This window comes from Pinus tabuliformis, chromosome 1_2 (assembly GCF_031772625.1).
Source record: "Pinus tabuliformis cultivar Carrire ecotype Pingquan chromosome 1_2, CPIR1, whole genome shotgun sequence".
Classification (NCBI taxonomy): domain Eukaryota; kingdom Viridiplantae; phylum Streptophyta; class Pinopsida; order Pinales; family Pinaceae; genus Pinus; species Pinus tabuliformis.
Window position 1 is genome coordinate 975,924,173 of NC_142298.1, and position 26,183 is coordinate 975,950,355.

Genomic DNA, 26,183 nt, shown 5'->3' on the forward strand with positions numbered 1-26,183 from the left:
TCATTCACTGAAAGATTTCTCATTAACTGAAAGATTTATGAAGACACATTACAAATTCCAAAGATTTATGAAAAAAAAAAATGAAAACTATGAACATTATCTCATTAACTGAAATGAAGACACATTACAAATTCCAAATTTATGAAGACACGTTACAAATTCCAAAGATAGACACATTACAAATTCCAAAGGAGAAAAATATGAGCATTATCTCATTAACTGAAAGATTTTGGCTCTCCATAGAAAGACTTTTGTCTCAATATGTTTATTTTTGTCCCATCAACTAAAAGATTCTTGCTTTCCATAGATATAGATATGTGTCCATATGTTTAAACAATACAATAGAGTCATTCAGTTGATAAATATAATATTCACGAGTCTGACAATGACAAAGCTTCCGCATAAACCAGGCTGGCCTGAATGCACATGAACATATGAAAAATATAATATTCACGAGTCTGACAATGACAAAGCTTCCGCATAAACCAGGCTGGCCTGAATGCACATGAACATATGGAAAAAGTTTCGTGGTAAAAAGAAGGGTTTTAAAAATAGACACTGAAACCCTTTGATAGAACAGTCATGAATTATGCTCCAATGACAAACTTTCAATTTTTACACGACCCGGTAAGAATGGTGACTAGGATTGCACCGAGATACTCATTTAGTATCATCTAAAGTGCTGAACAATATCTGATGAAAATTACTACCTTGATAGTATGCCTCAACAATTGATTTCACTCACTCACAATACCATTATTCATGGTATTCTTGTAAATAAAGAGTCGGTTGACAGTTCCATTATCACTCCAACTGCACCATCACAGAAGCTCGCATAAACTAGGACGCTGTCACATGAGTATATAGCACTTAATACATTAAAAACTGTCTATGTTTGAATTCAACACTGCTTACAATTATTTACATAGAGCAAGCGCTCCAAGTTGGAAGCATTATATATAGAAAGCTGGCTCTCACACACAACCAGCGCTCCAAGTTGGAAGCATTATATATAGAAAGCTGGCTCTCACACACAACCAGCGCTCCAAGTTGGAAGCATTATATATAGAAAGCTGGCTCTCACACACAACCAAGGTCATAAAATCAGATACAGAAGGTAAGTGTCATTACATAACTGTCTATGTTTGACTTGATCATTATGAAACTGTATCCCCACTGGTGCTGATGATCGGCTGTACCGGTAAAATTTTTTACTTTCGCTTGTCCCACCTATCTATGCCCCAGAGACAACTGCCAAAAAAACGTGGAAAGCCAGAAATATGGCTGCAGGAAGTGGTATGAAAGTTGTCATGACCTGCAATGTATTACCAGAAATGTGGCTGCAGAAGGTGGTGTGAAAGTTGTCATGACCTGCAATGAATCACTAATTAGCATTCCATCAAACCAGTAATTTAGATAACTTGGGAGCCTTTGAATTCTTAGCCTATAGTGAGGAACATTAGGCAAGAACCTAGAGTGATCCTGAAGTGAACCCTATTACGCTCATAATTTGAAAGTTGAAGATGAGACATTACAGAATAAACCCTAAGCAGAAACATTAAAATGAAACTGATCTTTAGGTAAAATGAAACTGATCTTTAGGTAAAAGGCTTCTCTTACCTTAAATGTCATCATATTGAATAAGGAGACCTTGCCACCGATCTTTAGGTAAAATGAAACTGCTCTTTAGGTAAAAGGCTTCTCTTACCTTAAATGTCATCATATTGAATAAGGAGACCTTGCCACCGGACGCAGACATCACATAGGAATCATTCTCAGTAAGCTATACGAGCAGCGGCTTCTTCTGGATTTGTATCACCAATGTCATTATTCATAATAATCCCACTAGCTGGCTGCCACATCTGTGGTGGAATACTCGCTATAGATGGTGGAACAAAATACTAATTCTTAGTTACTCGTCAATCATTACTAAAATAAAAAGGAAACAAACAACTACTAAAGAACCCCACCTTTACGGATGGATTCCTGGCCTTTGAACTTTGTTTTTACCTGTAAAACCTGTAAAAATTGCAGCAAGTTCAGAGCATGCCACAATGAAGGAAAAAGATAAGAATTTTAAATTCAAAGATATATTCGCAGGCAGCACCTTATCAACTCGAACATTGTATTTTTGAATTGATGAATCCTCCATGCCAATTGTTATCAACTCGAACATTGTATTTTTGAATTGATGAAATGTTCGAATTGATGAATCCTCCATGCCAATTGTTATCAACTCGAACATTGTATTTTTGAATTGATGAATCCTCCATGCCAATTGTAATGATGTTATTGTCCTGAGGGTGGAAAGCCAGAAATGTGGCTGTAGGAAGTGGCATGAAAACTGTCATGACCTGCAATGAAAGTTGTCATGCCTTTGAATTCTTAGCCTATAGTGAGGAACATTAGGCAAGAACGTAGAGTTATCCTGAAATTAACCCCACTACGCTCATAATTTGAAAGTTGAAGGTGAGACAGTACAGCCATAAGCAGAACAATGTACTAAAAACTGAAATTAAATAATCATTCCAAACATCAAAATGAAACTGGTCTTTAGGTAAAAGGCTCTCTTACCTTAAATGTTATCATATTGAATAAGGAGACCTTGCCACCGAATGCAGACATCACATAGGAATCATTCTCAATAAGCGGCTTCTTCTGGATTTGTATCACCAATGTCATTATTCATAACAATCCCACTAGCTGGCTAGCTGGCTGCCACATCGTGGAATACTCGCTGTAGACGGTAAACAAAACACTAACTCTTAGTTACTTGTCAATCATTATTACATAAAATACGGCTGCAAATTATATATCCAAAATTATAACTATCAAATAAATTAATAAAACAAGCTAAAAAAAGAAACAAACCACTACTACTAAAGAACCCCACCTTTCCGAATGGATTCCGGTCACTCCCCGGCCATTTCCATAGCTTATGGAGAGCATTGGATGTCAGTGCTAAAACAACAACACCGGAATTGGTGTATATCAGTTTTACCACCTGCAAGAAATTGTAGCACATAAAATTGTAATGTCAGCCTTTAATGTTTTTTTTTTTGTAATAGGACGATTGCATACCTTGCTCGCATGCATTGTGTTAGGCAACCTGAGAGACCTAACACTCACCCGAATCAGTGATCTCAGTCAATTTTCAATTCTTACTCTTGTCTGTGACCTCATTAAAAGCCTTGGTTTAACATTTGGGTCCTGCTGTCTATACTACTCTGCACACATGTTGTCTCCAGTGTCAGACAATCATATCATCTTATTCCTATATATGCCAAAATAATGGCTAATAGAGCATTTGAAAGGGGAAAAAAACAAAATCCTACGCTATATGGAAACTTGAAAGCAACAATATCTGGACTCTGGAGTGAAAGTTTAGAAAATGATAAGATATGTGTAACAAACTAAACTGAAGAATATGGCTGGACATAGCTCTTACAAAATTCTAAAGAAATAATTTTAGGAGAAAGCTCTTACAAAATTGGTCATTGACAATGCAGGTGGAAGTCTATCCAAAAGTTCTATAGCACTGCGAAGGGAACCAAGAGCAGTGACTACAGGAGGCATGACAGGCATGACATTCACAATTTGAAGTCTGCACAGTAAAAATGATCCAGTTAGAGTTTAAACTTTGCTATGCCATTAATTAGTAGTTCGTGTACATGTGCATGGAAGTTACCTTTGTTGCCATTGTCTCTGGTGGCACCCTCCTTCCCTCAAAGGATCTACTCTCCAGCATGCGAATTAAGCGAAATCCCTCTATGTTGGCTAAGATATATTTGCCATTTCTGGTGGCACCTTCCTTCCCTCGAAGGATCTACTCTCCAGCATGCAAATTAAGCGGGATCCCTCTGCGTTGGCTAAGATTAAGATATTTTTGCCATTGTCATTTGTTGTGACTGCCCATCTTCACTGAAACGAAGGCGAAGATTATATACGTCAGAAAAGAGCCTAATAAAAATTGCAAATGATTATATACTTCCAAAAGGAAGTAGTCTTGACAAAGCAAATATGGAAAATTGGATAAAGTAAAACTCCGATCCACATGAAGAGACTTTACAAAGTAAACACCATTAACATTTTACATTGTTCCATCAGTACTATAAGCTATTGTAGTGCATCAGAAGCCTGGAGCATTATAGTCCATCCTAGATCCCCCAAGATCATACAATCAGGGTTTGATCTTTCCATCAATAAGAGTACAAAAAATAAATTGTATTCGAACAAAGAATCATAATCCATCTATCTTTAGTGCAATAAAGTATTTGTCATATGGCGAAAGATTCATAGGAAGCCAAACATCAAACAAAAATAGATTCGAACAAAGAATCATAATCCATCTATCATTAGTGCAATAAAGTATTTGTCATATGGCCAAAGATTCACAGGAAGCCAAACATCAAACAAAATAGAATATGCAATGTAACTTCAAAACAACTAGAATGCACATAAATTTTTCAGGTTTCAATGAACAAAGTACATGAATATTTTCTTATTCAAGATGACAAACTGAACATATGGCTGCTTCATGACCTTCAAATGTGTACTATGGCTGCTTCATGACCTTCAAATGCGTACCAAACATCCAACAAAATAGAATATGCAATGTAACTTCAAAACAACTAGAATTAGCACATAAATTTTTCAGGTTTCAATGAACAAAGTACATGAATATTTTCTTATTCAAGATGACAAACTGAACATATGGCTGCTTCATGACCTTCAAATGTGTACTATGGCTGCTTCATGACCTTCAAATGCGTACTGCACAGACAAAAAAAAATCTTTCTTTTTTAAATTTTCATATACAGATAAATAAGCGACAACTATTAGAATGAGTCTTGACACATATGATAAAGCGGATTACCTTGATGGTCTTATCATCCCCACGTGTAATTAATTATGAAGAGCTGGTAGAGCTGGTAGGTAGGGTGTGAAAAAACAATATCATTGACACCACCAACATATGCGTCAATCTGTGTAAATTATATCAATATTAATAAATATACTTTCAATACAAACTTAAAATCTTTTTTTTTTAATTTTCATATACAGATAAATAAGCGACAACTATTAGAATGAGTCTTGACACATGATAAAGCGGATTACCTTGATGGTCTTATCATCCCCACATGTAATTAATTATGAAGAGCTGGTAGGTAGGGTGTGAAAAAACAATATCATTGACACCACCAACATATGCGTCAATCTGTTTAAATTATATCAATATTAATAAATATACTTTCAATACAAACTTAATTTTACAGACCTACAAGAATATATAGGTTGGTCTTTAAGCATGCAAGCAAACAAGAATATATAGGTTGGCCTTTAAGCATGCAAGCAAACCTCTAGATGTTGTCTCAAATCGCCTACCATAGAATAAAAATGTGAACTATATGCATGGAAAACGCAACTCTTTTAACACAAAAGCCACAGAATAAAAATATATCGCCTACCATAGAATAAAAATATATGTGAACTATATGCATGGAAAACGCAACTCTTATAACACAAAAGCCACAGAATAAAAATATATGTGGACTATATGCTTGGAAAACGAAACTCTTATAACACAAAAGCCTGCCACAGAATAAGAATATATGTGAACTATATGCTTGGAAAACGCAACTCTTATAACACAAAAGCAGGCATGTCAATATCTGAATAGAAGCAATAGCACACCATTGTATTGGTACGCAACCAAAAAAAACAGATGGCATTATTACAAATCACTCACATTGTTGTATAAAGAAGGAAATGATATCAAAACATCTTATTAATGAATACAGAGTATAGATTAAGTTACCAAGGACTGCCCCATATATAGCTGGATTTTTCACAAGAGCAACCTAAGAAAACATAATAAAACATTTATAAGAGTTTACACAAGGCCAATGCTAATGATCAACTCAGTAAGGAACCCTAAAATCTTTTCAAGATCAATTCATACATGTACATTTTTGAACTATTTTATGAAAAAATCATCTACGTGGATGGGAATCGAACAGGCAAAAATTTCCCAAATCTTAAAGGTCCTGCAAGCTAATTTTTGTCGAGATGCCACTCCCCAAATTGCAATGTCACCAACCGATCGAACCACTAGCCACTGTTTGTTCCAACTGATCTTCCGAATTAACCTGAGGAATTTATCTAAATGAAGAATTGTATTTAATGGAATTTGAAATCACCTAGCAGAATTGTTTGCTGCTCCTAATTAACTTAAGGAATTTATCTAAATGAAGAATTGTATTTAATGGAATTTGAAATCACCTAGCAGAATTGGAATCTATCTAAATGAAGAATTGTATTTAATGGAATTTGAAATCACCTAGCAGAATTGTTTGCTGCTTCGAATTAACTTAAGGAATTTATCTAAATGAAGAATTTTATTGAATGGAATTTGAAATCACCTAGCAGAATTGTTTGCTGCAGAGGATGGAAACCCATGCTCATAACATTTGAACCTTGTTTAATCAGATTTCTTGCCTCGTTCGAAAATGAAGAGGGCAATATGTAACAATGCTGCACCAAAAAACATTGAACATTCCCAGCTACTCAAAGGTACAAGGCCTTCGTTAATTTTCTTTGATCATATAATATTTACTCAAGTGGCCCAAGGTTATAATGTTGAGGTCAATTAGCAAATTACTTTGTATCATTAGGAGATGGAAAAGTCACTATTTCTTCTAATCTCGTATTAAGTATTTTCCATTTGTTCATTCTTCTAGTATAGGTCTATCTTTTACTTGTTTATCTAGCATTTCTTCTATCTAGAAGGAGTTGATCTTCTCCTGTTTTTGGAATAGGAATAAGGAGTATTCTGAGTAATTAGTTTTGTTCTCTTAGTAAGCAAAGCATTAGTTCTTTTTCTTTTCTTTTATTTAAGTATGAACTTGCTTTTCTAGCTGCTTGGATTATCACGGAAGCGATTGTTGATCTCACAGATCCAAGTAGCTACAATAGCTGGCACGTATCGAACCAATGCTGCAAACCATTAACTAAACTGGGATATCGCAACACCTACCCATTCTCCCATTGCTATTAGTATTTATGATGGTGGAATTATTGATCTTCGACTGATGTTGAACCAATGCTGCAAACCACTAACTAAACTAGGATATCGCAACACCTACCCATTCTCCCATTGCTATTAGTACTATTGCTATTAGTACTTACGATAGTGGAATTATTGATCTTCGTTTGTCTTAGTAGTCCTGCTTCTGGTGGTCATTGTTGCAGCTTACATGGTGACTCTTGTATTGTATCTTTTGGGGGCTTACATGGTGACTTTTGTATTGTATCTTTTGGGGCATTAAAAGACTTTCCTCGGGAAAAATTCTTTAAGGAAGCATTGGAAGGCCACCCTAGGTTTACTTCACCCTTCGAGTTAAAATTAGAAGGGTTAATCAAGACTTGACTGGATTGACCTTCTAGTACTTATGATGGTGGAATTATTGATCTTCGACTAACGTTGTTTTCTCGTTTGTCTTAGCAGTCCTGCTTCTTGCTTCTAGTGGTCGTTTTCGCGGCTTACATGGTGACTCTTATATTGTATGTTTTGGGGCATTAAGTAAGGAGGCATTGGAAGGCCACCCTGGGTTTACTTCGCCCTTCGGGTTAAAATTAGAAGGGTTAATGAAAACTTCACTGGATTGACCTTTCATTCAGGACCTAATAATACCTTTCAAACCCTTATTGTTTGCCCATATTTCTTCCCCTCGAAATTCCATGTCACCCTCTCCTACTTGGCACTCAATCATGCCACTCCACATCTCTCTCTCCTTGATAGAAAATCGAACTCTCTCATTCAATGGTACATTACTCTTCCTCTCTCTCTCTTTAATGCTCTTACACACCTCTTACTCTCTTACACACTTTAATGACCTCTTACTCTCTTACACACTTTAATGACACGTCATAAAAATTCCTCTTACACCTCTTTAATGCATATGTTACACTTCTCCTTAATGACTTGAATTACTAAGGCATGCGTACTCCCTCTTTATGGCCTGAGTTACTAATGCAAGCATACTTCCTTTTGTGGCATAAGTTACACTCTTATTTTGTCATATAACTCAAGGCATGGGAGCTACTCCATGAAGTCAACCCCTTTGCTCTTCCTATATATTTGTACCTCTCATCCTCTCTATTACTCACTTGCATTGTGAAAAGAGAGTACGAACTTGAGAAAGAGAGAGTTAGAGAGACTAGAGAAGAATTCTGTGTGTGAGGAAGAGAGAGTTGAAGAGTAAGAACAGATCTTGATGAGCCATAGTAATTTAGTGTTTGCATTAACTACAACCAATGTTGCATTAATCGTTATCGGGATAATATCAGCACGAAGAAAAAATCGGAAAAAATCGTAATTATCGGGAAATAATGGGAAATAATCGGGAAAAAATCGTTTGGTACAAAAATATTCATTTTCTTTCATTTTTTTTCAATTTTTTTAATATCTAAACCATCTACAACATAAAATAAATACATTGACACATGAATATGATAAAAGAACTAATATATAAGATGTTTAATATCATTTCTAATGCTAAAATCACACATAACATTGAATCATGTCCTGAATAGTAAGTCCTGACTCCTGAGTCCCAACACAGCCTCAAAATATCAACAAAAAATATAATAATGTATCTCATCATGTCATAATGTCATATACAATAAAATGAAGAAAATAACTAAAGTCTAATACTATTGATTTCCTCTGTCCCTCTTGCAAAAAAATGCCACAGCTTTCCCTTTCCCTCTAGATGTAGACGCTAGTGCTGGTGAAGTTGGCAGTGGAGTTTGCTATGCTCTAGAAGCTAAAGAACTAAAAGTAGGAGCTATAGGAGGTAGACCACGTCCTCTACTGGTGGCAGGGGTAGCCCGAGCAGGTGGTGTCACCTGAAAACATTACAATCTCCCAATCCTAAAATCCTGAAAAACTGATAAGTCTGCTGGATTTTGAATGAAATCTAAAATTCTACTTTCTCCATATGAAATCCAATGAGGCCGGAACCACTCTCAAACACTCTGAGTCATTTCATGGTAATGTTAAAAATTTAAGTAAAATGATGAAAATGAAGATTAAGGAGAATGTCACTTTTACTTTAAGAATTTAACATTACCATGAATAGCATATCAATACTAGGGCCTACACTTGATCATTAAGCCGCCCCACTCAAAAATTATTTGTTTCTTTCAGAAAAAAATTGCATTTCAAACATTTAGCATCCCTTAAAAAACCAAAAAAAACATTATAAAACTTCGCTACCGGAGACCCCCACGATAATTTCGATTGTTATCGCGATAAATTCGAATTTATCGCAATAATTTCATAAAAATCGGCTAAAAAAAATTCCGGCGATAATTTCCTATAATAATCGCGATAAAATCGGCATATCGAAAAAATCGCGATAATTTCAATTTATCGTGATTTTCACAACACTGATTACAACTATCAATTTAGTGTTTGCATTAGCTACAACTATCAAAGATCTTCTTTAGATTTGGGTGAACTTCTTCTTTCTCTCATTGTATTTTGTATCTTTGTTGAACATTTGATTTCTAATAGAAGAAGAATCTGATTGGGTTTTCCCCTTGTAGGTGTTGCCTTGGTCATTGGAATTAGATTCCCAGTGTTTCATTGTGTTCTTGGATGTCTTCTATTTTGCATATGGTTTATATGGTGTATGTTCTATCTACAGTTATTTAACAACTAATGTTGCAGAAAATAGAAGTTTTGGAATAAGTAATTGTTGCAGCATAGAACTTTAGAATTTCAACATGTTATCATAGCTTTGGTGAAGACAAGCTCCATTTACAACTCTTTTTCTGCTGAAATATCTCTTGTTGTGCAGCTTCATTCATAGTTCTTTCTGCTAAAATATCTCTTGTTGTCCACTCTATTTGTAGCTCTCTTTCTACTGAAATATCTCTCGTTGTCCACTCCATTTGCAACTCTCTTTCTGTTGAAATATCTCTTGTTGTTCTTTCTACTTGCTGCTCATTTTATGCTGAAATATTTCTTCTCTTTTGTTGTTGAAATATCTCATTTACTGCTAAAATATCTTTTGTTGTTGAAATATCTCATTTATTGTTGAAATATCTCTAGTTGTCTCTTTCTATTTGCTGCTGAAATTTTTTAGCAGATCAAAAATGTCTTCCTCTTATTTTAAGAATGAAGCGAAGTTGGTTGATGCTTCAAACTTCTTCCCTTGGAAGACCAGATTGGATATTACTCTTGAGGAACATGATCTTCTGGAGTATGTTGAAGGAGAGGTAGCAGAACTAGCTGAAAACTCAAATGCTGCTATCAAGGCCATATACAAGAAAGGACAAGTCAAGGCTAAAAATATTATCCTTATGTCTCCAATTTGAAGAAAGCCAAAGAAATGTATGACAAGCTGATTGGAATGTACCAAGTGAACAACTTGAGTCAGATTCTTGCTCTGAAAAATCAGCTCAAGGATGTTAAGATGAACAAAAGATATCAAAAATCAAAGATCAGTTGTCAACTTCTTCTGCTGAAGTTGTTTCTGATAAAGAGATCGTGTTGATTACGCTTGGAGGTCTTCCTTCTTCTTAGGAAACTTGTATTACTACCATTAGTAACAAGGACAAGTTTCCTACATTCGATGAGTTTTTGGGAAAGTGCAGTCAAAAATAGGCCAGAATGATTTTCGGAAGAAGAATTCCCAAGCATGAGGGAGAACCTACTATGCTTGGAGGTCTTCCTTCTTCTTAAGAAACTTGTATTACTACCATCAGTAATAATGACAAGTTTCCTACATTTGATGAGCTTTTGGGAAAGTGCAGTCAAGAAGAGGCCAGAATGATTTTCGGAGGAAGAATTCCCAAGCATGAGGAGGGAGAACCTACTACCTTTATTGTCCATGGAAAGAAGAAGAAAAGAAGTGGCCATCACTATTTGAAGAAGCCTGCTCCCATCAATTCCTCCAGATGGAGCAAAGACTTATCAAAATTCAAATGCTACAACTGCCATAAGAATGACCATTATGCCTGTGATTGTCCAGAAAACAGAAGAGCACCAAGATCCAACTTCAACAATCGCTCCATCAAATCTGATTATAGAAGAAGAAGAGAAGCTACTCCTCGTAAAGAGAATTTCCGTCCTTCAAGGAACCCAAGGTTTGATAACAATGCAGTTGAAACACAATCAAAATTCTTTCTTGTTTCTGCTCATTCTAGTTCTTATCCTACAGATTTTTTTGATAGTTGGTTTGTTGATAGTGGTGCCTCAAGGCACTTATTGTCTCTAATCTGGTTGAGAGGGAGATCGATTTGAAAATCATTCTTGGAGACAACTCTACATCTCCTATAAGGGGATCTGGTTTTGTTTCCTTCCATTTGGATCATGGTAAAACCTTATCTCTTCAAGAAGTTTTGTATGAACCTGGTCTAAAAAAGGATTTTGGTTCTATTTTTGCTTTAGAAGATAAAGGAATGAAGGTTGTTTTTATAAATGGTGAAGTTTTCACTTGGCCGATAAGATCTAGCATGAGAGATGCCTTCACTGTGGGATCAAGATGTGAAGGTTTGTATAAATCCAATGGAAGACTTATTCATGCATTGATCCATGACAACGATCATCAAAGTGAGCTTTGGCACCGAAGGTTCGCTCATTTTTACTATAAAGCATTACCTCATGTGAGAAAGATGGTTTCCAGAATGTCAGGGATTAGATTTGATCTTTATGATATGGTAGTTGTCAAATCATCTACAAGTAGTTATCAAAGTAAGAGAAATCACCTACACTTGTTGCCCCCTAGATTTCTCAACACTCAAGCACGGTTGAAGTTGAGTACATTGTTGCTAGCATGGCTAGCTGTGAGGTAGTATAGATGAAGAAACTCTTTGGAGAGTTGTTTGAGCATGTTCTGGACGAAACAATAATTCACTGCAACAATAAGAAAGGCATTTGACTGCTAGAAAAATCTCATGTTCCATGACAATTCCAAGCATATTGAGATCAAATATCACTATATCCGGGATATGGTGCAAAGAGGAGTTGTAATACTCCATCATATAGCCACTAATGACTAGATTGTCGACATTTTTACCAAGCCTTTGCCGAAAGGAAAGTTCATGGTTTTCAAAGAGTAGCTTGGACTAACGGATGTAACCCTTTCTAAAGAGGGTGGTCATAGATGATGAGCCTCGGATGTCCGAGATCCTTGTCATGTGTTGACAAGTGGATCCCGCCAAGCAGTGACAAGCCTTAGATGTGCGAGATCCCTGTCATGTGTTGACAAGTGGATCCCCCCAAGCAGAGATGAGACTTGGTTGTGTGAGATCCTTGTTCGTAATGCCCCAAGTGAATATAGGGTGATGGATAAATCTCCCCTATGATGATTCTTCTTCATTAGATTGTAACATCATTGTTCCAAAGCAAATATCCATGTGTCAGATAAAAATTCCTTCCTAACTGAGAGGGAGTGTTGAAAATTGGTAGCTAGGGGATGAATTTCCTTGAATTAAATTTCATTTATAACTATTCTACAGTGACTTTCAAAAAATAGAAAGTCATGTCCATCATTGCAACCATGACTTTCCAAAATTAGTAAGTCTCCTTGTTTCAATTGGTAATCATATATATATGATGGAAAATCACTTAACTTGCCATTAATCAATCTCAATTGTTTAATTTTAATTTAATCATCAATATAATATATATATATATATATATATATATATATATATATATATATATATATATATATATATATATATATATGTTATCCTTATGATACTAAATATTATTATTAAAATGAAATTCCATGTCACCCTCTCCTACTGGGCACTCAAATTCCTCCCTAACTGAGAGGGAGTGTTGAAATTTGGTAGCTAGGAGATGAATTTCCTTGAATTAAATTTCATTTATGACTATTCTAGAGTGACTTTCAAAAAATAAAAAGTCATGTCCATCATCGTAACCATGACTTTCCAAAATTAATAAGTCTCCTTGTTTCAATTGGTAATCATATATATATGATGGAAAATCACTTAACTTACCATTAATCAATCTCAATTATTTAATTTTAATTTAATCATCAATATATATATTTAATATTATTATTATCCTTATGATACTAAATATTATTATTAAAATGAAATTCCATGTCACCCTCTCCTATTGGGCACTCAATCATGTCACTTCACATCTCTCTCTCTCTCCTTTATGGCAAATCCATCTCTCATTCAATGATATATTACTCTCTCTTCCTCTCTCTCTTTAATGCTCTTATGCACCTCTTACTCTCCCTTAGACACTTTAATGACTTGTCATAAAAATATTCCTCTTACACCTTTTTAATGCATATGTTACACTAATGGCTTGAATTACCAAGGCATGCGGACTCTTATGGCATGAGTTACTAATGCAAGTGTGCCTTCCTCTTGATGGCATGAGTTACACTCCTATTTTGTCATATGTAAGGCATGGGATCATAGTTTTAAAACTCCGACTCCGACTCGGCCGAGGATCGACTCCGACTCCGACTCCGAAACGGTAATGACTCGGCCGACTCGATTTCAATGACTCGGTCGTTGTAAAAAATACATTAAATATTTATTTTTTTTATAAAAAAACATAATTTTAAAGATTTTCATTCATGTTTCCAAACACACAGCATTATAATATAGATGGAAGACAACATATGATCAAAGTAGGCTCATGAACCAATCCATTATATCAAAATGGTACCCAATGGCAATACATAGTCAACTGTCATACATGATCAAAGACTCAAAACAAAAAACACATAACCAAGGAGGCTAGAAATAGCCTCTACAACAAAAGTAAATTGTGACCAGACTCCAGTACTACTACTACAACTACTGGCTAGTAGCTACTGCCAGAGGAGCCAAGATCATGTCGATCAATCTCTGGATCATCATCAAAGTCAGATAGGGGGCCCCATGGCTCCTCATCATCATCATCATCTCCAACTGCAGTTGTAGAAGTGGTACCACTAGCAGGCTGTGCAACTGCAGCAGATGCAAGCTGAGATAGAGTAGATATGCGGCTGCGCTTCTGTCGTGGCTGAGCAGAGGAAGCACCTACAACTGGAGTCCTTGCTGGCTATGAGACTGAGGTTGGTGGATTGGGATGTGCATTCAACTGAACAGCATGTTCAAGTTCAACTGATGTCTCAATATCTAAATCTAAATCAAGGTCCTCATCAGGATCAAACTCTGCTGGACAACTCTCCACTACCCAATCTCATGTTGGATCAATGTCTTCCAACACAATGGGATCTGAATCAGGTCTTTTGTTCAGCAAATGGTTTCGTCTGAGCCGGAGGTTGTATTGGACATAAACTAGATCATTTAACCGTTTTTTATCCAAACGGTTTCTCTTCTTTGTGTTACTTGGGAGCAGGAGCGAAAACGGGAGCGGGAACGACATTTTCAGAAGCTCCTGGTTTGGGAGCGAATCCCAGAGGAGTTTGACAACCAATGTCACTAACATCAAGGTACATAGAGGGATTGGTGCTCTTGATTAAATACGAGTTCCATACCCTAATACATGACAAAATTCAATGGAAACATTGCAATCCTCCAATCCTGAAATCCTGAAAAACTGATAAGTCTGCTGGATTTTGAATGAAATCTAAAATTCTACTTTCTCCATATGAAATCCAATGAGGCCGAAACGACTCTCAAACATCCTGAGTCATTTCATGGTAATGTTAAAAATTTAAGTAAAAGGATGAAAATGAAGATTAAGGAGAATGTCACTTTTACTTTAAGAATTTAACATTACCATGAAATTTGAATAGCATATCAATAGTAGAGAGCATTTGAGTGTGTTAAATAGGGTTTGGGAGGGGGAAATGGACCCCAAATAACATTTAACTAATTCATAAAACACATTGGAGTTCAAACCAATCAGCAAACACTTCAAAATGTCATTAAAAAAATGTCAAATCGTTGTTTTGATGGGGTTACAGGCCACTGGTTATGACTCGGCCGAGTCAATACAGAAACGGCCGAGTTGGCCGAGTCAGCCATGACTCGGCCGAGTCGCCGAGTCATTGAATGACTCAACCGAGTCATGGCTAACTCGGCCTACTGAACCGTTTCCTCCACTGAGTCACATTTTTGGGCAATGAAACAGATCAACTCATGGGATTACTCCTTCATGAATTCAACCTCCTTCCTCTCTCTCTTTAATGCTCTTATGCACCTCTAACTCTCCCTTAGACACTTTAATGACTCGTCATAAAAATATTCCTCTTACACCTCTTTAATGCATATGTTACACTTCTCCTTAATGGCTTGAATTAATAAGGCATGCGTACCCTTGATGGCATGAATTACTAATGCAAGCGTGCCTTCCCCTTGATGGAATAAGTTACACTCCTATTTTTTCATATGTAAGGCATGGGATTACTCCTTCATAAATTCAACCTCCTTGTTCTTCCTATATATTTATGCCTCACATCCTCTTTACACCTCTTTAATGCATATGTTACACTTCTCCTTAATGGCTTGAATTAATAAGGCATGCGTACCCTTGATGGCATGAATTACTAATGCAAGCGTGCCTTCCCCTTGATGGAATAAGTTACACTCCTATTTTTTCATATATAAGGCATGGGATTACTCCTTCATAAATTCAACCTCCTTGTTCTTCCTATATATTTATGCCTCACATCCTCTTTATTACTCACTTGTGCATTAGGAAAGGAGAATACGAACTTGAGAAAGAGAGAGTTAGAGAGAGTAGAGAAGAATTGTGAGAGAGAGTGAGAGAAAGAGTCTTGAAGAGTAAGAGCATATCTTGATGAACCAAAGTAATCCAGTGTTTGCATCAGCTACAACTATCAAAGATCTTCTTCAGATTTGGGTGAACTCCTTTCTCTCATTGTATTTTGTATCTCTATTGAACATTTGATTACTAATAGAAGAAGAATCTGGTTGGAAAAAAGTTTGGTTGGGTTTTCCTCCTGTGGATTTTCCCCTAGTCATTGGACCTAAATTCTCCGTGTCTCCTTGTGTTCTTAGTTGTCTTCTATTTTACATATAGTTTATATGGTGTATGCTCTATCTACAATTGTTTAACTAATATTGCAGAAGAAAGAAGTTTTGGAATAACTTAATAAATAATTGTTGCAGCATAGTGTTGGAAAATATAACTATGTTCGGTCTTCAATAATGTACTTGAGTCATTATGTAATGTACTTGTCAAAAGAATAAAGAAAAGAATTTATTATTATTATTATTGTGACTTATTAAAGCGTGGGTTTCATGCTTGGGTTACCATGTGTTTTAGGTCAAAGTCCCCATTGTGGACTTCTAGGATTTATTATGAGTCCATACAGTTATTGTACATTTAAAGAGACCCTACTTGGGCTTTTGAATCATGTAAAAAGGTTAAGTATTGAGTCAAATATGAATTATGTAACCTCCACACCATGTTGACCTAAGGGATGATCAAGTCGGCCTAAGGACCCCATTCGACCCCACAAGAAGCCTATAAAAGGAAGGTCATCAAATTCATTTGGAGCATCATTCTCTCATCAAGGTTGAATTCTCTTGTAGCTGGGAAGAAGTGCGAAAATCTCTTCTTGTTGGGCAGAAGTGCAAAGTTCTCTTGTAGATAGGAAAGTTTGTTGCCAGGAAGCCGAAGTGAGTGCGAGTTTGGGGAAGTCTAAAGAGACAAGGAAAATCAAAATTTTGGTGTCTCTCTCTCTCTTTGTTTCGTGTCTTGGATTGGGAGAACGAAATCTTCCAAGTCCATTGTTGTCATAAGTTGTCTGTTGTCGTAAGATGCTTCATAGTCGAAGTTGCTGGGAAGAGGTAAAAATTTTGGGAGGCTAACTTGGTGTGGAGGAAAGGTCTGGTCTAGGCTGAAGAATCTCAAAGAACACTATTGAAAGGAAGAATTATCTTCTCGAGGGGGGTTTTGCCCTGGCATGTGCCTACATCTGGTGTTTATTGTTTTATGTGTTGCTGCTTTTGGTAATTGCTTGATGAACTAAAGAGAAGTTATAAAGAATTGTAATAATAAGAAACATCACAAGTAATTATCAAGATCAAGAAAATCTTTATTGCCTGTATGATTTTCTAACATAGAACTTCAAAATTTCAACACCCTAGAGCATTCAGGATGTTGACAAGTGGGCAGTTTAGAAGACGTAAAGTACAGTGTTCATGAAATGAATCAATGGGTTGTTAGGAGGTAGAGTAATGGAGCCCTAGTTTAGCTTATGAAAGGAGCCATATCGTTGATAAGAGGGCATATACAAAAGTCCCAATGAGGTAGACTTCTTAATGGAGCTAGAAGGATGCGAACGAGCAGATTCGTGAACCAAAGTTCAATGACACAAAAGGAGTTGTGATCATTGATAGTGGTAACTGAAGATGCAGGTGCAATAATCAGTAGATTGGAAAGCAAGAGAACACGCCAGATGTGTTCAAGGTACGTAGATTGAAAGGGTTGTAGTGCGCACTACCAACAAGTAGGTCAAGTGTACTTTGTTTAGGGTAGATTGGTGGTCATGGCAGTTGACACCGAGCCCTAGTTGTGTCATTGTATGAGGTTTGTAAGGGCCATGATCCCTATGGGAGCCCTAAGACTGTTGTATTATAATTTGTAATATAACAAGTAGAGGGTTTAAAAAGTTAAAAATTGTCATGTGCACTAGTTGATTCACTAATGTATGTTATTTCGTTGTGCAAAGTAGAAGTGTTGTCACATTTGAGTGTGTTTGTGTTCGTGATTTTAGACTCAAACCAGATTCTTGAGTGTCGTGGAAAAATCAACAAGCTTACGCTTGAATTAACCATACACATACCTGCCCTCCCTTGGCTAATATTATAGTAGCAACAATCATGAAAAATAAGCACTAAAGATGTGAACTTTTCTATTTCTTTCATATCAAAGTTTTAGGAAAAATCTTGAATCTCACACACATGAACAAGATCATACTACCTCGAAACCATTACAAAAGGATAAATTGTTGTGCAAAAAGCAAATATTTCAGTGTATTAAAGGACAATAGTATTTTGTAGGAGAAAAGTATGGCTCACCCATCCTTTGTGCCAAGTTTGTAGAATTTCTAGTGTATCTTCACCACTTGACCTTTGTAGATTATACAATTGTAGTCGTTCACTACATAAAGAAGATCATTATAGTTGATTATGAGAGCATAGATAACACATAATAAATTGAATAACAAACAAGTGGAGCCACAAATTAGCAAAAGATACTTTTAAGTGAAATGCATTGCATATAGGTAATTTGACTCACTTTCATTTATGAACAATAAGCTCCATTCTCTCTGGTTGTTTCTTTCATTTCTTTGTGTGTCTGCTTCTTTCATTTCCTTTCCCACACCCAACAAATAAAACCAAAACCAAACTACAAAAAAATGTGCAAAACAAAGGAAAAAGAGTACAACACACCCAACAAATGAAGCCAAGACCAAACTACAAAAAAATAAGCCAAAAAACAAAGGAAAAATAATACAACACAAAGCATGGCCATGCTCAAATTCAGAAAACAAAACATGTGGACGAGAACAAAGAAAAATTGCAAATATCCCCTTGCACAACATCTCTCCTACAATGTGCTCTCCTCTGCTGAAAGGACAAAAAGTGGGTTGCATAATGTTAAAATATACACACAATTAGTAATGGTAAGAATATTTCAAAACCGATAATTATAATTATTCATAATAGGAAACGCACCTCCCCTAGAGTTTGTTTTATAACAATGGACATTCTCTTGTATTCCACTTGCTCGTGCTCATCAAAACAAGCCATTTACAACAAATACAAAATAAGATATTAGAATGGTTATATAAGTTAAACTAAAGAGTTGAACACAATAATTAACCGTAATAAGATACCCACATTTCTTTAAGATTGTTATAGAAAAAGGGAGAGTCCATTTTGTATTTCATGTATTCATGCTCAATGGAACAAGCCATTTGCACTAGATATACAATAAAATATTAGATTTCTAATAAAATTTAAACTAGAGAGTTTGAAGGTATGAACTTGTCATGCAACTTAGTTCAAGTCCAATAGGTATGAACTTGTCATGCAACTTAGTTCAAGTCCAATAATATTATGTGCTATATCTCCAAAAAAATATAAATTTTCTAAACTTGATGTACTTCTACTACGAGTAATACAAACAATGTTTTCATAAGATGTAAATTTTTCGAAAAAGAATCTAAGCATATCTAAACATATTGAACACCCAAAACCCTAGGGTCCACAAGGCAGTAGTGTTGTATTTTAGCACGATGGTTGATTATTGAAGGGTTAGTATGCTTGCATGTTTTACCTTACCAACCTCCTCTTTAGGGCACGCTGTGTGAGTGTGTGCATGTGATGTGGAGCAAGAAAACATAAACTGCACCATCCCAGACACAACAGCTTGCATGTTTGACCTTACCAACCTCCTCTATAGGGCACATTGTGTGGGGTTGTGCATGTGATGTGGAGCAAGAAAACATACACTACACCATCCCAGAGACACCAACTATTGTCGCTCACTGCACAAAGTAATATTATATATGAGATCACAAATAAACCACGAGAGAAAATGAATAACAAACAAAAAATTGCAAACTTCCCCTTTGCACATTATCTCTACTACAGTGTCCTATCCTCAACTGAAAGGAAAAAAAATGAGGTGAACAAGATTAAAATACAAACACAAATGGTGGTTGTAAGCATATTTCAAAACCAATAATTATTCATAATAGCAAACATACCCCCTCTAAAGTTTGTTATATAACGATAGAGACTCCATTTTGTATTTCACTTACTCATGCTTACCAGAACAAGACATCTACAATAGATACATAATAAGATATTAGAATCAATAAAGTTGAACCGAAGAATTGAATGCAATAATTAAACATAATATGAAACATAGACTTTTGCTATATAAAGAGGGATAATCCGTTTTGTATTTCATGTATCCATCTTCTATAATACAAAATAAAATATTAGAATTCTAACAAAAGTTAAACCGGAGAGTTGAAGGCATGAACTTGTCATCCAACATGATTCCGGACCATTTATATTCCATGCTATATCTAAAAATTTACAAAATTTCTATGCTATATCTAAAAATATATAAATTTTCTAAACTATATATTATTCTTCTAAGAATAATGCAACCAATGTTATAATAAGGAAAATAATTCTTTTTGTAAGAGAGATCTAAGCATATTTTTAAATTTATTGAACACACAAAATCATAGGGGTCACAATGTGGTAGTGTTGTCCATTAACACAGTGCTATATTAGTTGAAGGGCTAGTAAGCTTGCTTGCTTGACCTTGCCATCATCCTCTCTAGGGCACGTTGTGAGGGGGGGTGTGTGTGATGTGGAGCAGAAAAGCATATAAATTTAAACATATCATTTGATGTATATGTCAAACCACTAATTGAGTGGTACTACTCGAGAACCATGCTAGAAGGAGAAAACCTCAAGCAAACAAATAATAACACTATTTTGTTAGAAAATAGCATGACTCCCCCATCCTCTGTGTTGCATCTACATTGCCTAAAGTATCTTCTCCACTCGACCCTCCCAAACACTACATAGGTACTGCACAAAGTAAGATTTATATATTAGATCACGAATAAACCATGCGAGCTCAAATAACAAATACACAAAGCGATGAATTAACCATACACATACCTACCCTCTTTTAGCTAATATTATAGCAATGGCAATCATGAACAATAAGCCCTGAACATGGGAACCCTAGTATAACTTTTCCATTTCATTCATTGCTCGCAACTAACAAATACACAAAGCGATGAATTAACCATACACAAACCTGATCTCTTTTAGCTAATATTATAGCAATGGCAATCATGAACAATAAGCCCTGAACATGGGAACCCCATATAACTTTTCCATTTCATTCATTGCTCACAAATAACAAATACACAAAGCAATGAATTAACCATACACATACCTACCCTCTTTTAGCTAATATTATAGCAATGGCAATCATGAACAATAAGCCCTGAACATGGGAACCCCAGTATAACTTTTCCATTTCATTCATATCAAAGTTCTAGGAAAAATTTTGAATCTCGCACCCATGAAGCATATTATACTACCTCAAACCAAGAAAAAATGAGAAATCTTTGTGCAAAGAACAAATATTTTAGTGTATTAAAGGATTGAAGTATTTTGTAGAAGAAAAGTACAATCCACCCATCCTCTGTTCCACATTTGTAGAATGTCTAATGCATATTCACCACTTCAACTTCATAGAAGTACGATTGTAGTTGTTCAATACATAAAGAAGATCAATATAATTGATTACGAGAGCATAGATAACACGTAATAAATTGAATAACAAACAATTGGAGCCACAAATTAGCAAAAGATACTTTTAAGTGAACCATATCATATTACCTCAAAACCAAGAAAAAATGATAAATATTTGTGCAAACAACAAACATTTCAGTGCATTAAAGGACTATGGTATTTTGTAGAAGAAAAGTACGACTCACCCATCTGAGTCTTCTGTGCCACATTTGTAGAATGTCTAATGCATATTCACCACTTCAAAGATTCTAGTTGTTGAACACATAAAGATCAATATCGTTGATTATGAGAGCATAGATAACACATAATAAATTGAATAACAAACAAGTGGAGCCACAAATTAGCAAAAGATACTTTTAAGTGAAATGCCCTGCATATAGTTAAGTTGACTCACCTTCATTTATGAACAATAACCTCCATTTTCTCCATCTGCTTCCTTCATTTCTTTCTCTGTCTGCTTCCTTCATTTCCTTTTCCACACCCAACAAATGAAAACAAGACCAAACTACAAAAAACGTGAAAAAACAAAAAAGAACAAAATGAGTATAACACACCCAATAAATGAAGCCAAGACCAAACTACAAAAAATGAGCCCAAAAGAAAGAAAAAAAAACGAAAGCAAAAAGAGTACAACGAAAAGCATGGCCATGCTCAAACTCAAAAAAAAACATGCAAACAAGAACAAAGAAAAATTGCAAATATCCCCTTTGCACATCATCTCTCCTACAATGTGCTCTCCTCTGCTCAAAGGAAAAAAAGTGGGTTGAATAAGGTTAAAATATACACAGAATTAGTAATGGTAAGCATATTTCAAAACCAATAATTATTCATAATAGGAAACGCACCTCCCCCAGAGTTTGTTTTATAACGATGAACACTCTCTTGTATTTCACTTGCTCGTGTTCATCAAAACAAGACATCTACAACAAATACAAAATAAGAAATTAGAATGGTTATATAAGTTAAACTAAAGAGTCGAACACTAATTAATTGTAATAAAAAACACACCTTTCTTTAAGATTGTTATATAAAAGGGGAGAGTCTATTTTGTATTTCATGTATTCATGTTCAAGTAACAAGCCTTTTGCACTAGATATATACAATAAAATATTAGATTTCTAAACAAGATGTACTTCTACTACGAGTAATACAAACAATTTTTTCATAAGACGTAAATTTTTCGGAAAAAGAATATAAGCATGTCTTGGCATATTGAACAAGGAATTTAAGCATATCTAAACATATTGAACACTAATCCTAGGGTCCAAAAGGCAGTAGTGTTGTACTTTAGCACGAAGAGTCAGTGTGCTTGCCTACTCGACCTTACCCACCTCCTCTACAAGGCACGTTGTGTGGGGGTGTGCATGTGATGTGGAGCAAGAAAACATACACTGCACCATCCCAAACACAACAACTATACTCAGTGCTCACTCATTGTACAAAGAAATATTATATATGAGATTACAAATAAACCATGAGAGAAAATGAATAACAAACATACAAAGCGATAAAATAATCATACAAATACATGTTCGCCCTTTGCTCATGTTATACCAGCAACAACCATGAACAATAAGCCCTGAAAATGTGGGAACCTCAATATAACATTTCCCTTTATTTCATATAAAAGTTCTTGGAAAACGAATCGTCCAAGTTGTGTTGGTAGAATGTCTAGGGTATCTTCACCTTGACCTTCATAGACTATACAATTGTGTTGGTAGAATGTATAGGTATCCTCACCTTGACCTTCATAAACTATACAATCGTGGTCAGTCACTACACAAAGCATATCAATATAGTTCAATATGAAACCACATATAAAACATATAATAGATTGAAAAACAAGCAAAAGGATTCACAAATGAGCAAAAATTAATTATGAGTGAAATGCATGGCATATAGTTAAGGTGATTCACCTTCATTTATTAATGATAACCTCCAACTTATCTCTTTCATTTTCTCTCCTTGCTGCATTCCTTTCCTATTGCACATCCAATAAACAAAACCAAGACCAAACTAGAAGAAATGAGAAAATGGTGTAAAACAAAGCTAAACGAGTACAACAACAAACATGACTATGCTCAAACTCAACAAAAACAAAACATGTAGACAACAACAAACAAAAAATTGCAAACTCCCCCTTTGCACATTATCTCTACTGCAGTGTCCTCTCCTCGGTTGAAAGGAAAAAAAGTGGGGTGAATAAGATTAGAATACAAACACAGATAGTAATGGTAAGCATATTTCAAAACCAATAATTATTCATAATAGCAAACACACCTCCTCTAGAGTTTGTTTGTTATATAACGATAGACACTCCATTTTGTATTTCACTTACTCATACAAAAAATTGCAAACTCCCCCTTTGCACATTATCTCTACCTCAGTGTCCTCTCCTCGGCTGAAAGGAAAAAAAGTCGGGTGAATAAGATTAAAATACAAACACAGAAAGTAATGGTAAACATATTTCAAAACCAATAATTATTCATAATAGCAAACATACCTCCTCTAGAGTTTGTTTGTTATACAACGATCGACACTCCTTTTTGTATTTCACTTACTCATGCTCACCAGAACAAGACATCTACAATAGATACATAATAAGATATTAGAATAAAAAATGTTGAATTGGAAACTTAATGTAAAAATTAATCATAATATGAAACATACTTGTCTTTGAGTTTTAATATAAAGAAGGATGATCCATTTTGTATTTCATGTATCCATCTATAAAAAATATATATATATATATATATATATGTATATATATATTAAAATTCTAACAAAAGTTAAACTAGAGAGTTGAAGGCATGAACTTGTCATCCAACTTGATTCCAGACCATTTATATTCCATGCTACATCTAAAAATATATAAATTTTCGAAACTAGATGTTACTCTTCTAGGAATAATGCAACCAATGTTATCATAAGAGAAATAATTATTTTTGTAAGAGAGATCTAAGCATATTTTAAATATAATGCAACCAATGTTATCATAAGAGAAATAATTCTTTTTGTAAGAGAGATCTAAGCATATTTTAAATTTATTGAACACCAAAAATCATAGGGGCCACAAGGCAATAGTTTTGTCCATTAGCACAGTGGTCGATTAGTTGAAGGGTCAATATGCCTGCTTGCTCAACCTTAGCATCCTCCTCCCTAGGGCACGTAGTGTGGGGTTGTGCGTGTGATGTGGAACAAGAAAGCATATAAATTTAAACATTCCATTTGATGTATATGTCAAACCACTAATTGAGTGGTACTACTCGAGAACCATGCTAGAAGGAGAAAACTTCAAACAAACAAATAATAATAACACTATTTTGTTGGAAAACAACATGACTCACCCATCCTTTGTGTTGCATCTACATTGCCTAAAGTATCTTCTCCACTCGACCCTCCCAAACACTACAAATGTAGTCACTGCACAAAGTAAGATTTATATATTAGATCATGAATAAACCATGAGAGCTCAAATAACAAATACACAGAGCGATGAATCAACCATACACATACCTACCCTCCCTTAGCTAATATTATAGCAATGGCAATCATGAACAATAAGCCCTGAACATGGGAACCCCAATATAAGTTTTCCATTTATTTCATATCAAAGTTCTAAGAAAAATCTTGAATCTTGCACCCATGAACCATACACATACCTACCCTCCCTTGGCTAATATTATAGCAATGGCAATCATGAACAATAAGCCCTGAACATGGGAACCCCAATATAAGTTTTCCATTTATTTCATATCAAAGTTCTAGGAAAAATCTTGAATCTTGCACCCATGAACCATATAATACTACCTCAAAACTAGGACAAAATGATAAAACTTTGTGCAAACAACAAATCTTTCAGGGTATTAAAGCACAATAGTATTTTGTAGAAGATAAGTACGGCTCACACATTCTTTGTGCCACATTTGCAGAATTTCTAACACAAATTCACCACTTCACCTTTGTAGATTGTACGATTGTAGTTGTTCAATACATAAAGAAGATCAATATAGTTGATTATGAGAGCATAGATAACACATAATAAATTGAATAACAAACAAATGGAGCCACAAATTAGCAAAAGATACTTTTAAGTGAAATGCACTACATATAGGTATGTTGACTTACCTTCATTTATGAACCATAACCTCCATTTTCTCTGTCTTCTTCCTTCATTTCCTTTTCCACACCCAACAAATGAAACCAAGACCAAACTACAAAAAACATGAAAAAAAGGAAAACAAGTACAACACACCCAACAAATGAAGCCAAGTCCAACTACAAAAATTGATCACAAAAAAAAAGAGTACAACGCAAAGCATGGCCATGCTCAAACTCAGAAAATAAAACATGCAGACAAGAACAAAGAAAAATTGCAAATATCCCCGTTACACATCATCTCTCCTCCAATGTGCTCTCCTCTGCTGAAAGGAAAAAAAAAAGTGGGTTGAATAAGGTTAAAATATACACACAATTAGTAATGGTAAACATATTTCAAAACCAATAATTATTCATAATAGGAAACGCACCTCCCCTAGAGTTTGTTTTATAACGTTGGACACTCTCTTTTGTATTTCTCTTGCTTGTGCTCATCAAAACAAACCATCTACAACAAATACAAAATAAGATATTAGAATGGTTATATAAGTTAAACTAAACAGTCGAACACAATAATTAATCATAATAAGAAACACACATTTCTTTAAGATTATTATATAAAACGAGAGAGTCCATTTTCTGTTTCATGTATTCATGTTCAATGGAACAAGCCATTTGCACTAGATACACAATAAAATATTAGATTTCTAAGAAAATTTAAACTAGAGGGTTTGAAGGTA

At 35.1% G+C, this 26,183-nt stretch overlaps 1 protein-coding gene and 2 long non-coding RNA genes across 13 annotated transcripts; all 3 read right to left on the reverse strand.

The window, feature by feature from the left end:
* Window positions 1–246: 246 nt before the first annotated feature.
* On the reverse strand, window positions 247–2,021 carry LOC149209253 (uncharacterized). Of its 2 annotated transcripts, none has more exons than XR_016252845.1 (3): window positions 1,971–2,021; window positions 1,621–1,879; window positions 247–1,371 (listed from the first exon to the last, which is right to left on the reverse strand). It is a non-coding gene; the product is annotated as an uncharacterized LOC149209253 (long non-coding RNA). The 2 variants fall into 2 exon arrangements; XR_016252844.1 differs by having other exon boundaries at window positions 253–1,371; window positions 1,709–1,879.
* An 84-nt stretch (window positions 2,022–2,105) lies between these two features.
* Window positions 2,106–5,168, reverse strand: LOC149209254 (protein TOPLESS-RELATED PROTEIN 2-like). Of its 5 annotated transcripts, none has more exons than XM_089396334.1 (9): window positions 5,119–5,168; window positions 4,877–4,985; window positions 4,730–4,773; window positions 3,689–3,921; window positions 3,487–3,604; window positions 3,130–3,227; window positions 2,894–3,004; window positions 2,575–2,737; window positions 2,106–2,354 (listed from the first exon to the last, which is right to left on the reverse strand). In XM_089396334.1, the coding sequence occupies exons 8-9, from the start codon at window positions 2,680–2,682 to the stop codon at window positions 2,112–2,114; spliced, it is 351 nt and encodes a 116-aa protein (XP_089252460.1). In that variant the 5' UTR covers window positions 2,683–2,737; window positions 2,894–3,004; window positions 3,130–3,227; window positions 3,487–3,604; window positions 3,689–3,921; window positions 4,730–4,773; window positions 4,877–4,985; window positions 5,119–5,168; the 3' UTR covers window positions 2,106–2,111. The 5 variants fall into 5 exon arrangements, with proteins under 5 accessions (XP_089252460.1, XP_089252458.1, XP_089252461.1 ...); XM_089396332.1 differs by having other exon boundaries at window positions 4,490–4,773; XM_089396335.1 differs by having other exon boundaries at window positions 2,894–2,961; window positions 3,082–3,227; window positions 3,689–4,773.
* A 13,263-nt stretch (window positions 5,169–18,431) lies between these two features.
* Window positions 18,432–25,979, reverse strand: LOC149209255 (uncharacterized). Of its 6 annotated transcripts, XR_016252846.1 has the most exons (15): window positions 25,875–25,979; window positions 25,474–25,766; window positions 24,693–24,768; window positions 23,849–23,929; window positions 23,684–23,746; window positions 23,262–23,326; window positions 23,032–23,100; window positions 22,868–22,924; window positions 22,632–22,736; window positions 22,191–22,265; window positions 21,740–22,085; window positions 21,531–21,593; window positions 19,764–19,840; window positions 18,727–19,541; window positions 18,432–18,618 (listed from the first exon to the last, which is right to left on the reverse strand). It is a non-coding gene; the product is annotated as an uncharacterized LOC149209255 (long non-coding RNA). The 6 variants fall into 6 exon arrangements; XR_016252848.1 differs by having other exon boundaries at window positions 21,740–21,850; window positions 22,868–23,100; XR_016252847.1 differs by having other exon boundaries at window positions 18,432–18,615; window positions 22,868–23,100.
* Between the last annotated feature and the right edge of the window lie 204 nt (window positions 25,980–26,183).

Bases quoted from the DNA above. Each gene is read 5' to 3' on its own strand.
- LOC149209254 (XM_089396334.1), bottom strand. From the start codon at position 2,682: ATGACATTGGTGATACAAATCCAGAAGAAGCCGCTTATTGAGAATGAT. The intron at 2,355-2,574 runs GTAAGAGAGCCT...CTTTCATTGCAG, and splicing joins TCAATATGATAACATTTAAG to GTCATGACAGTTTTCATGCC.